The sequence below is a fragment of the Vigna umbellata genome, chromosome 2, assembly GCF_029865625.1.
Source record: "Vigna umbellata cultivar VRB3 chromosome 2, Vumbellata_1.0, whole genome shotgun sequence".
Taxonomy (NCBI): Eukaryota; Viridiplantae; Streptophyta; class Magnoliopsida; order Fabales; family Fabaceae; genus Vigna; species Vigna umbellata.
The window spans coordinates 51,220,677-51,233,302 of record NC_142166.1 but is presented as its reverse complement, the minus strand read 5'-3'; the positions used below and the strand labels follow the sequence as shown (position 1 = coordinate 51,233,302).

The 12,626-nt window shown below is 34.4% G+C and overlaps 2 protein-coding genes across 2 annotated transcripts; both read right to left on the bottom strand.

Moving 5' to 3' along the window:
- Positions 1-956: 956 nt before the first annotated feature.
- LOC124838811 (Pseudouridine synthase family protein) lies at positions 957-5,331 on the bottom strand. Its single transcript, XM_047314500.2, has 7 exons — positions 4,948-5,331; positions 3,522-3,665; positions 3,122-3,379; positions 2,822-3,024; positions 2,351-2,429; positions 1,344-1,519; positions 957-1,244 (listed from the first exon to the last, which is right to left on the bottom strand). The coding sequence occupies exons 1-7, from the start codon at positions 5,299-5,301 to the stop codon at positions 1,112-1,114; spliced, it is 1,347 nt and encodes a 448-aa protein (XP_047170456.2). The 5' UTR covers positions 5,302-5,331; the 3' UTR covers positions 957-1,111.
- An 822-nt stretch (positions 5,332-6,153) lies between these two features.
- LOC124838812 (putative nucleoredoxin 2) lies at positions 6,154-11,206 on the bottom strand. Its single transcript, XM_047314501.2, has 3 exons — positions 10,860-11,206; positions 7,386-7,886; positions 6,154-6,903 (listed from the first exon to the last, which is right to left on the bottom strand). Exons 1-3 carry the CDS (start codon positions 10,980-10,982, stop codon positions 6,271-6,273), a joined length of 1,257 nt encoding a protein of 418 aa, XP_047170457.1. The 5' UTR covers positions 10,983-11,206; the 3' UTR covers positions 6,154-6,270.
- Between the last annotated feature and the right edge of the window lie 1,420 nt (positions 11,207-12,626).

Genomic DNA, 12,626 nt, shown 5'->3' with positions numbered 1-12,626 from the left:
ATTCCAAAATTGGTATAGCTCTCTCACGACGATACGATATTAAAAGTGATAGTTGTAGAATGCTGGGGGTTACATCGTATATGAGCATGATGGAAACAGGCAGTGAATGGTAATAATAATGTAATGGCAGTTACATATGAACAATAAAAGAAAAACAAATAATGGTGGTAATGACAGGGATTAGGGATTGTATCAACAACAATTATTGTAACGAAGATGGACTATCAAAAGAGGATGAGGGAGATCAATTATCCTATCTTGTTACAATCAAGACAAAAAATACACCACCAATAAAATAGGATAAACAATATGATATTGATACATTAAAACAATTGATTATAATAAAATAGAATATCATTATGTATCACAACTAACATCAAACTAACCAAATGAGACAGAGGCAAGTGTAATTTAACTGAAATGTTAAGGTGAATGTGTAGTCAAATTAAAAAGGCAAAATACAAAATGATTATATACAAGGAAAGGTTAGCATCACTGCTTGAGTAAAGCTGACACAATCAGTTAAGATGATTTTCACTTTACAAACAAGGCCTATAGAGACTCCAATAAAAAAAAGTAGGTAGCATGATTGTTTTGTCATGTGAAAAGATGGAGAGGAACCAAAAACGACATTGGAGGAAATTGCAAAAGGAGATCTCTAACGTTTTTAACAATGTCAAATGTTTAGTTCACGTAGCTGACATCACCTAGGGAAATATGACTTATGTTTTTCCGCAAGGACTTTTAAAGTAGGAAAACAGAAAAGAGATGATTTTTTCTATAAGTGAAAATTTAAAAAAACTATATGAGAAAGTTTATACATAACCTTTATAAGTTATTATGGAGTAGTTCGTTTAAATAGATCATTGACTTTGTTGTTGTTTACTCTCTCTTATTTTATTATTTTTGAACAACTTAGAAAAATGAAAAGTCAAATAAAAAATAAAGAGCGAAAATTGATAAAAGAACAACTAGTATTATGTAAATGCAGAATGATGCACAGATGTAGACTTTTACTAATCCAATAATAATCTACAGATATGAAAAAAAATAATAGCGAAGTAATTTGACAAGTCGAAGCTGCTTACAAAATATGAATGCAGTGCCATCGTCAAAAATTTGAACGCTTTGAGAAAGAAACATTCTCACTACCAATTCTACGAAGCTGGCTCAAAATCTCATCGAAGTCTACAGGGGGTTCACATGAAAAGTGCACCTGCTCCCCTGTATAGGGATGCTGAAACCTACAAAAACAAAGGATTAACCGCAAAACCTTAACAATCTTGTTATGAAAAGAGATGAGAAGCAAGGTTTAATGCGTTAATAGGCTTCTATCGTCTCACCCCAGTGTCAAAGCATGAAGGCAAGGCCTATCTAGCCTAGAAACCATTTGTACAATTTTTCCATGCAAACTGATGGGAGTTCGGGGCCTTAGTAGTGACAAGACCATGCTTTTTGTCCCTCCATACACCTCATCACCGAGTAAAGGAACTCCCAAATACTTAGCATGAGCACGGATCTACAAAAGTAAATAGGGATCGTTTTGGGAGGTAAATTGTTAGCAAGTTCTAGTGGAATCATATCCTTCAAAATATCAAATGCAATTACAGATTTTTCTTCAAAATATTGGTATCTGTTATTCATATACAATTGTGTAAATATATAGGGTGTCCTTGGATTTTAGTTGGAACGTTCAAATCCACTTCCAGTTTACTTTTCTGCCAACATGTTTGACACATTTTTTCAAATCCAGTTAAAGGTAAAATTCACCTTAAACTCTAATTGATTTAAAAGCTAAAGTGAATTGCTTTTCTTCAAACTCAACTGAAGTTAATTTCCTAACTGAAATATAAAGGCAGTTTTTGTAAAAGGAAGAAAGAAAGGACAGCAAAGCTCGACTTAAAGTTCCACCAGCAAAATCAGCTAACAAGATGTGAAAGACCCTGTGCTGACAGCTCTCAGATCTCCCAAACTGCCACTTCACAGGGAATTATGCAAACCTTCTATTAAGACTATGCAAAACAGATAAATGGCCATCCAAAAAGAAATTACAATTCCAAATCACCAAATGCAGTACAAAGTAATACTAGAATCATAAATATTTTCAGTCCAGTAGACTAAAAAAACAAACTATCCTTTATTGTTTTCTCCAGTTTAAAAGATAAATTCCCATGCGGAATTTTAGATAGCATAATCTTCAAACGGTTATAAAAGTTGACTGAAAGCTGTTTGGGCAAACCACATGGGTTCAACCTAGGTAAACTAGTATGTAGTATACGAGCTCACCATCAAGAAAAAATATGTAATTTACCCATGCATCATTTCTCCGAAGTTATGCGTCATTAAGTACCTGATGAGTGCGTCCAGTTTCCAACTTCCACTCAACCAATGAACAACTTCCCCCAGCAAGTATCTCAATTACTCTGTACCTGAGATATGGTAAATAATAAATTTTAGATGAACACATGCTCCTGGTGTAGGACTAGCTATAATAAAACCTTAAATATACTTGTTCTCAAGGGCATCTTGCCACTTAATGGATCACACAAAGTGAAATACTAAATGATTTTAGTTTTGATTGATTTTTAATGGATCACACAATTGCTAGTCACACAAGTTAAACTAATTGCCGACATCGTGTGAATTAAATAATAAAAAATTAATTCCGTGTCGTGTAAATATTTGAAGTATTTTATGTAAATTTATATTGATATATTCCAAATTTCACAAAAGTCGAATATGATCAGAAGCAACTAATATAGTTCACATTAGTTAGCAAATAACCAAAATATTAATTAAGTGTATCAGGACCATAAATCACCTACTAGCAGCATGACGGGCATTTCTAGAATTGGCTGGTCCAGCTACAGCAGTCATACGCAACCGGTTATTAAGATCACGGCCAACTGGAACCTCAACTCGCCCAGAAACCGGAGAGGGTACCCCAGCAGTGAGACTAACATAAACCCTCTTGATGGTGCGTTGCTTAAATTGCTCGGATAATTTCATATGTGAATGCTCATCCTGCAAATCATACAAATTTTTCAACGAATAAACAAAACTTCCTTTCCTTGCTAAAATATGGTGCTAATGCAAGGTTTTGAGAAAGTCCAAGAAACACCTTTGCAACAACAAGTAACCCACTTGTGCCTTTGTCCAATCTGTGTACAATCCCTGGGCGAATTGATGACATAGACAATATAGAATGTGATCCTTCATAAGAACTTGTCATGGAGCCATAGCTATTAACCTCGTCATCAGAATCTTCTGTATCTGAAAGAGATTCGTCTTTAGAAAATTCAACATTTGGAAGATTGAAATGGTGAAGAATGCCATTGACAAGCGTCCCCGATGTATTTCCAGGAGCTGGATGCACAACCTAGGTAGTAGACCAAATAATGAAATTGGCAATTTCAGTATTAGCTGCTAATAATAATGCCTTGTGAATATTTACATGATTAGAAATTGGAGTTAAAAGGATAGATAACTTCACAAATCTTACAAGTCAGGTTCGGAATTACCATGTGTGCAGGTTTATTTATGACTAGAACATGCTCATCTTCATAAACTATATCCAAAGGTATATTTTCTGGCACAGCCCTCAATCTCTGCAACTCCGCGATTGTGCATTTGATCTGATCCCCAGCTTTGACGTTGAAAGAAGCCTGCTCAAACATTAATTAAAAAATGTAACTTAATCTGTATAGTTCAAAACAGTTAAAAGTGGGAAGACTGGACAACGATTAAACCTATCAAGGGATAATGAAGGAATCCAGCTATTTCAAATGAAAAAAAAATTATGATCGCTTAATTAAGAATTGTAATCCCTGCAACTCTGAAATTACCAAACAAATAGCAGTGTCAAAAATAAAGTCAAGGGCTTGTTTTTGTGAATCATGTAGGAATGAATAAATCATTTTTCCATTTTGACTGTCATGTGGAAAATAATCTTCTAAATAGATTTGTCTCTTGGTGTGAAATGTGTATTTTCCACAAAATATTATTAAGAAAATGGATTTCTGAGTACTTAAATGCCCAGATTGATTATTTAATAATTTATTAGTATAAAATTATAAAAGAATTCCATACTTATGCAACAATACAAATGATTGGTCACGATTCTAAGAGATTGTACACTTCCCATTTCAAAACACTAAATCCTATTGCCGTAATTATGTTGCCGAATGTTCCTATGGCTTCGTCTTCATCTAGTTGCAGAAGTAGTCAGTCATTTTTCAATCCAGCACGATGTTAAATTTTGATTTAATAGTACGTCTTAGTTAATTTTATTATTAACATAGCCATTCTATTTTATTAGTTTGTCAAAAAATAGAGTACATTAAAAGGAAAACATATTTCATTTAACTAACAACAGTCAGGTAATGAGTGTGAATATAGGCATACTAATATACATAGGTACAAGGATGGACAATGAAGTTTCTATGTGTGCAGATATGGATTCACGGACGGCTCTCTCCTAAAGAAGGGATTGTAGTATAGTACCTAGTCCAAGCTCTACTTATTGTGATCCCAACGTAAGAGTCCTGAGTAATGGTGATTCCTTAAACTCTCCGATCGCAGCAAAGAAAACCAGCATTACAGATTAAGTTTCAATTTCGAATACGCTATCATTACCGAAAGGAAGCGCCTCCAATATCTAAAACCTGGGAAACGGAATATTCTGTAAAATTTAAGCACTGCACATTTTCTATTCAAGAATAAACCACGCATAAACAGGATATCTTCCACAACAGAAATATGCAGATTTAAATCGTTGCACAAATTGCCACAAATTAACATTGAAACTCTTTTTAAGAGAAACCAAAAAACTCGCACACACAATCCGAGTTGATCATCCACAGGTAATTGCAGTTTTTCTTAGTATTGTACAAAACCGACGTTACAACAGGTTCAGAATCTAGTGCATGAACGCGACTCTGAGATTACCTTATCAACGACACGACCATTAACATGAACGAGTCCCGATTTGATACTTGATTGAACGCGTGCTCTACTAATGCCGTTGATGCGGGAAGAGATCCAACTATCCAGTCTTAGTTTTGCAGATCCTATTGTGCTATCGACAGCCTCCTCCAACCGCACACCGGAGAAGTTCAATTTTCTATCTCCATCGGAGTCTGAGCCTCCGGTGAAACCAGAACCAGCGCTCGCTGTGGTAGAACGAAATTTATAGCTTGTAGCATAGAAAAAGAGTGAAGAAGAAGGTAAGGTACGAAACTGGAAATGGAACGCAGTGGATGTTGAAACGCGGCAACATCCACATGAGTGAAACGATACCATCTCTATTCGATCAATCTTGGTTACTTTTCAGTTGCAGGGTGGGATAAAAACTGTGACAGAAAAGTTGAAACGACGACGTGTTAGTAGTGTTGGGCCTGAGTCCATAAGAAGAAAAAGGAAGCGGAACCCTTGTGGACTGTTGCGCATAAGTAAGGACCCCACGGCCCACTTTCAATTAAGTATTCCTCAATAAAAATAGAATTATGTTTAAGTAAAGACAGTTAATATTTTCTAATATTTAGAAAAATTAAAAAGTATTTATTAATATTTTTTGGATTAGACAAACTGTGGTAATAAAACTTCACACCTATCTATAATATTTTTATTTATAAATAAATTAAAAATAAATAATTATTAAATACTACTCTCTCCGAATATAATTATTAAATACTACTCTCTCCGAATATAATTATTAAATACTACTCTCTCCGAATATAATTAAATAAAATTAATTCTTAATGTCATTTAACTTAATGAATTTTACTATCTAAAATAAAACAAAATAAAATCATTAGACGGTGCTTTGGAATGATATGCAAAAATACATTAAAAGTAATTAAAAATTCTTCATATTTAAATTTTCCATATTTTTGGAAAAAAGAATAGAAGAATCATATATTAGAAATTGTAATTTTAGTTTTAAAAATAAGGAAGACGTAACAGCACCTTCTAATGCTATGAATAACAATAGTTGATGACGTCTTGATCTTTTAAGAACAAGGAATGGCCATTTTTCCGACAGAAAATCAAACTTCAAACCTAAATTCAGATCACGTCCGTTTCCACTCATTCTCGATGGTAGTATCTCCTTTATCTTTTATCAATATTGTCATTTTCTTTCAGCCACATATATTCCCAACAAGAAGAAAAGCACCCATAGAGCTATATATTTATATCTGTGTTTATATATATATAAGTTTTCACCCTCTTGGCCACAAACAAGAACATTGAATTAATTGGAACAGGAAGTTAATTAGTTATTAACACACTGTTCTGACGGTCGACTGTTCTGACGCATTTGGGGTGCACTTCATAACCACATTGGAGACACTGGTAGGCCCAACTAGACCCTTGTTCATCGCACACACAGCAGATAAAGGGTCCTCCACCGTTCCCATCAGAAACCAAATTCAGGTCATGCCGATGACCTTCGTGATAAACCAGAGCCGGAAGATCCTTCGCCTCTTCCTCGAGCTTCTTTTCCAGTTCCTCCACTTTGGCGTTCGTGAAAGGGTACGCGTTCTCTTGGTACAAGTTTATCAAGCTCCTACCATGCACTGTTATTGTTTTACCATCAGGACCTACGATCACCAACCATGGAATCCCTTGCACGTTGAAGTGTCGAACGAGGTTCTTCACCTCGGAATCACCGAAAGGCAAAGCTAACCAAGGCATGCTGCTGTAGTATGACTCAAAGGATGCTTTGTCACGGTCGCTGGATACCAGCACAACTTCGAAGTCTTCCTCTCCCTTCTCCGCTAGCTCCTGCTTAATCTTCTCGTAAACGGAAATCATTTTGGGAGTGAACTTGGCGCATGGCACGCACCACTCGGCGGAGAAGTAGAGTGCAATTGTTTTACCCACTAGAGAAGCGACAGGTACCTGTTTACAGAAGCAACACCCGTCACGCGGAACAGGAACAGGAACAGGATTCTCTGCATGCACTTCAAACAACAAAACTTCGTCCACGTGCAACACAAACTCTATTCCCATTCATGGATTCTACCAACATTTTTTTCTATAACTATATTAAACTAAGTTATTATTTGATAAAGTCAGAGAAAAGGTTTTATGACAAACATAAAAAATACGACTTTTTTTATTTTTCATACAATTAAAATCGATTAAAACAAAATTTTCTACAAAAAATATATATTACAATTAAAAGTCGTGAACACTATATTACAATATATATATTGTATTTAGACTTTAAATTATGTTACATAATTATTTCAAGTTTCTTTGCAACCATCTTGAATTAATATTGAAATTCAGCTTTAACATTACGATTAAGGAGATGAAGTACAAAAAGTGGAAAACAGTGGCATGCATGCAAGGTGTCGGTGGTAGAGAGTGTTAATTACCTGTTTAAGGCCAGAGTGAGTGTGACTCAGAACATAGTCTCTATGCTGGTTTGACAGCAAATTAAGGAGGGTCTGGTTTTCACGCTTCACTTTGTCTTCCTTTCGCAGCTGCTCCAACCTCTCGTTACAGAACGGGTAAGCTTCGGCTCCGTAACGGTAAATAAGTTCAACCCCGTCGCGAACTGTTCCCTCATCTTTACCATCCTCTGGTTGCAACAAAATCAAGCACGGAATGGCTTCCACCTCATACTTTCTGGTCAACCATTTCTTCGTTTCCAAATCAGAGAACGGTATCGCTAGCCATGGCATGTTTCCGTAGAAGCTACTGAAAGCATCCAAGTCTTCGTCAGAGGACACATAAACAATCTCAAACTGAGGGAAACGGCTTTTCAACTCCTCGTAGATTCCAACTAGGGCTTGGGTGAATACGCCGCATGGTGGGTACCAATTCGCACCGAATAATAGACCCACTACTTTCCCTTCAAGATCACTGACCTTCACCTGCGTAAGATGCACCGTTTCCAACAACCTCAACTTAACCAAACAGCGACTTTCAATATGTAAGAGCTTCATCTTTTCACTTAATTTTGTTAAAGAAATTATCTAACTTAATAGGTTATTTTATATTTACGTTAAAAATATTTAAAAAATATAACAGACACTAATATATAATAGATCGTATATTTATTTAAATATACGAATATATAGACTTGAATAATCTCAAATATGGATCCAAAATAAGCTACGACCAAGTGGAGTAATTGAAGTTATCGAATTTGACGCCTATAACGATCATATCTCAAGTAAATTTTATCTCTTAAGAGGAATATTATCAGAAAAAAAATATCTTTTCCATGAAAAAATTATAGTTTTGAAGAACTTCAGTTTAACATGACGAGAAAAAGCTTGCACGAAAATTCTAAAGAAAGAAACAAGCCATCACGTGGATACGTGTTCGTACGTGTCGCTTGCATAACATAGTCTAAGACCATGCCGGACAACGTACGGCTACCTTCCAGCGATGACCATGTGTCTGGTCTGCGAGGTGTCAATTTACTATGGGGGAAATGGGAAAATAAATGAATATATATATATATATATATATATATATATATATATATATATATATATATTAAGAAAAATGCGTTCTTATCCTTTTCCTATTTTATATATATATATATATATAAAATATCTTACAAGGGAAAGGATAAGAACGCATTTTTCTTAACACATTCCTCAATGTACCATCTATTATACTCTGTAAAGTTCGCAATTAATTGACATGTTTTTATGAAAACATAAATGCGACACTTTATCTTAATAAGAATTCAGAGATTTATACGAAAGCAAGTTGAAATGAAACACCGACAAAGGAGTACCGAGTACACGATGATATATAAAAGCAAGGGTACATAACAACAGAAAGAGAATCCATGGCTATCCGAAATGTTAAAGAGACGGGCCACCGAAATGGCCCAGTGTTTTATTTTGTAGGGGGTAATGGGCCACGTGTATAACGCAAAGCCTAATAGCTTGACAACGCTACAGGAAATGTTTAGCTGACACATGTCCTTCGATTCAATCCTTGGTCCTCCATCACACACTGATAAGGACTACAAATATGGGACATGTGTACCTCGTGAATGCTTTTCATCTATGATCCAACTAATCGAACAACTCCGTAGCCAACAAGAATATCATCACCATTCATTTTTAATTCCATTTCCCACTCTTAAAATAACCAAATTTGGGTTCAACAATCACTCTTAAATAATTCCATGTCCCACCTTTCTACAAAAAGCGAATGAAAAGAATTATCTTTCCATAGTCTGATTGAGTAATATCAATTTTACTCTCAATAAACTTCTAAACATGTCTTATATTTATCATTTTATCCTTCAACTTCTTTGTCTTTTTACAAAGTTAACTTTTAGTCTAAAGAAGCATTTTCGTCCGATTTCTTAGTTGAGCAACTTCAAAGACAGTCAACCTTAAAATTTAAAGAACAGTTTTTTAACCAATTGACTATGGTAAAGCAACACTAGTTTACTCAAGCAACCGTTTTTTATGACCCACTTATAATTATGTACAACGCTCCATTGACGGTGCCTTTACTTTACGATTAAAGAAGAGTTGAGTAAAAAATTGGCTTCATATCTCAATTTCTTTTGCACTTCGTGTAAAAAATACCCTTTTTACACATAATCCATTCTCTCTTTCGTAGAGTATATCACTTATAAAGATGCTATAACTCAGTGGAATCGTAAGCTTAGTTTGTTGGGGATGGTTTCATGAACTTAAAAGAGTAAGGATTTGACCACTACGGCACTGTTCAAAGCAAGTAGAGACAAGCCACATTAGACAGCACAAAAGGACTTTCTTCTCTCAGCTTATTCTTACCCGTTTATTTGGGCGGGTAAAGGACTCCGACGGGTCGGGTTCTTACATCCCCTTAATGGTTCTCAAGTAGTAATAAGTGGATTTACCCATCCGATTCATATTTAAAGAAGAAGAAAAAACATATATGAACATATTCTGCATGCAAGTTTACAGCTAAACAGAGAGATCATAACTAACCGGCTAGTTTTTTCAATTTGAGAAGTTGCATCCTTTAAATAAGACTAATATGATAATTGTTTTTAAACCCTAGAACATGATTTCTGTGGAGGAAGATTAGCACTGCGACAACTAGGTCCAATCCCTTCATATTTTTGGGGTTGCAAATATTCTAAGTTATGATATATAACAGATAAACATAGATAAATCCAGAAATCTTGGTTACCTGTACAAAACTCTACAAGAAAACAACCGACACATATATGCTGGGTGGGTATTCACTGAGCATGCTTAACAATTCTTTTAAAACACATGAATGGAGAATTTTTTACAGATATAATAAGCGTAACTAAAAACACATTTTCTTTTTACTAAACGGTTGAACAAAAACACTACGCTCACCCGCCACCAGCATCTGCGGCAGCAACCCACCAAACATGTTTTAATTATTTAAATTAAGCAATTCCAGAAAACATTGCAAGACTAAATCCTTGCCACCAGACGCCACAGCGAAGAGCTTGAAATAAAGGAAACTGAAAGAGAAGTAGAGAAAGTAGGATTTACATAATCATATATTACCAGAAATTATTTTCTCGTTATTATTATCCTTAAATTTCTAATGAAATCTTGATATTTTCCGCGGCTATAAGTACCAAAGTTGGAGGGCCATGATAGCAAGTCTGTGGAAGCGTATAAAGCACACAGATGTTAAATCATATCAAGATCAAGACAATTTGTAAAAGACGAAAACCGACCAGTGACCACCATCTCAGCCAAAAGTGAGCTAGGAGCATTCTCTATACTATTTTTTTTTTCCTTTATACAAAGAATATGCTATTTATCTTCAGCTATATTACTCGAATAAGTCTCTGAATAATTAACTCTGACAAACAAGTGATTATGAGAGAGATAGAGAACCTGAGCCCCAGTTGGAGAAAGAAGATAATCACGATCTTGGGAAGCAAGGAGATGTGAGAATTTGCCGTTGTGAGAATTATCATTCACCACAGCTTGAGTTTCATCCTTCATCACCGCTCTCATCACTTTCTCTCTCTTTTTTCTTTTTCTTTTTCTTTGTTTTGTACTGTGTAACAATCTAGAGACGAAAGCACCGGGAGGAGAGTACGAGCGTTCTCATACACTCGACACTTATATTCATTAGAAATAGAATCATATTCTTTCCACATCATTACATCCTATGCATCCACAAATCACACACCAAAACCTTCACACGTAGCATTCATCTGCGCCCCGGGATAATACCAGCCTACACCGCACACACATGGGGAATGATGGTGCAGCCTTTTTGATTGCGCGATGTCATCCACGTGCAGTGGAGTCAGCGAAGGGATAAAATAAAGGCCACGTGTATGGTGGTGATTTTCGAATGGGTTATTATTAGTTGCTGTATCTTCTGGCCACCGTGATATGGAAGGTCCGTGTTGTCATAAAAGACTTTTGAATTTGAATAAATTGATGATGCCGAATACGGCAAAACTCTTCTTCCAACACCTGTCACTCCTTTAATTTCCTTTACTTTTCACTCCTCACTCCTCTTTCTGCTCAAGCTTTCATAGCCTACCTTTTTCCGTACATTGTTATTTGTTTGTAACGTGTGAAATCACAATTTCCGTTATTACACAACATTTTTCACCTTTTAATTCCACGTAAAAGTTTCTAAAAGGTTGTATGTGATTGCCCCTATCAAATATTCATACCCATAAAATAATAACACATAATATTAAAAAATTGTTAAAAAAAATTGTTAAAGTATCATAATCCTAATTACATTCCTACCATTTTTCTTTCTAATTTTCGAAAATAATGTTTGCCACCTTTTGTTTCCTTTTAGAACATGGGTTTTTAGAAAAAGAAAAGAATTTTAAAATAAATTTTAATTAGATTCTCTATGATGAGAGTAAAATGTAAGGGATGTTACAAGGCCTAGAGGAAAGATCAGGATCCCAATTATTTTTATTCTTAATTTCTAAATTAGTATATAAATAAAAGTTTGTTTTTAATTTCATATATTTCACACTCAAATATTTTTATACATTTATATTGATACTTTAAAAAGAAACTAAGATCCAAATATTACACTCTTATAAGACTATCTTATAAATTTTAGACCCAACACAAATAACTCATTTAAATGTTATATATAGTCACCTTTCACAAGATATATAAGTATAATTATTTATTATAACTTTTCTATTTATTGTAAGTAACTAACTTATGTGTTAGAGTATTTTTACATACTCTTCCATCGAGTTCATTTCATTTTTATTGACAAAAAAACACACATCCATTAATAATAGATAACGCATCAGTGAACTTAAGCTTCCTAATATACCTATGTTTAATAAAAAGACTTATCTACTTCTAAATATATTTCGACCAAAGCGTGAAAAATAAAAATAAAAGTAATATCTATATGCGAAAGGCATTAATAAAATACACAATTGATTAAGATATTATTTTGTATTATGTTTGAAAAAAAAAATAGATAATGTATTCGATTATATTATCTATTTAAAACTTTTATACAAATGTAATTTATTATATGTTTCGAAAGTAACACGCATATTGACTATTAAATGTCATAATAAATTATAATGGCAAAGTATTTATAAAAAGTTTATGAAAATACAATATATCTAATAAAATTAATATAATTACCATGGC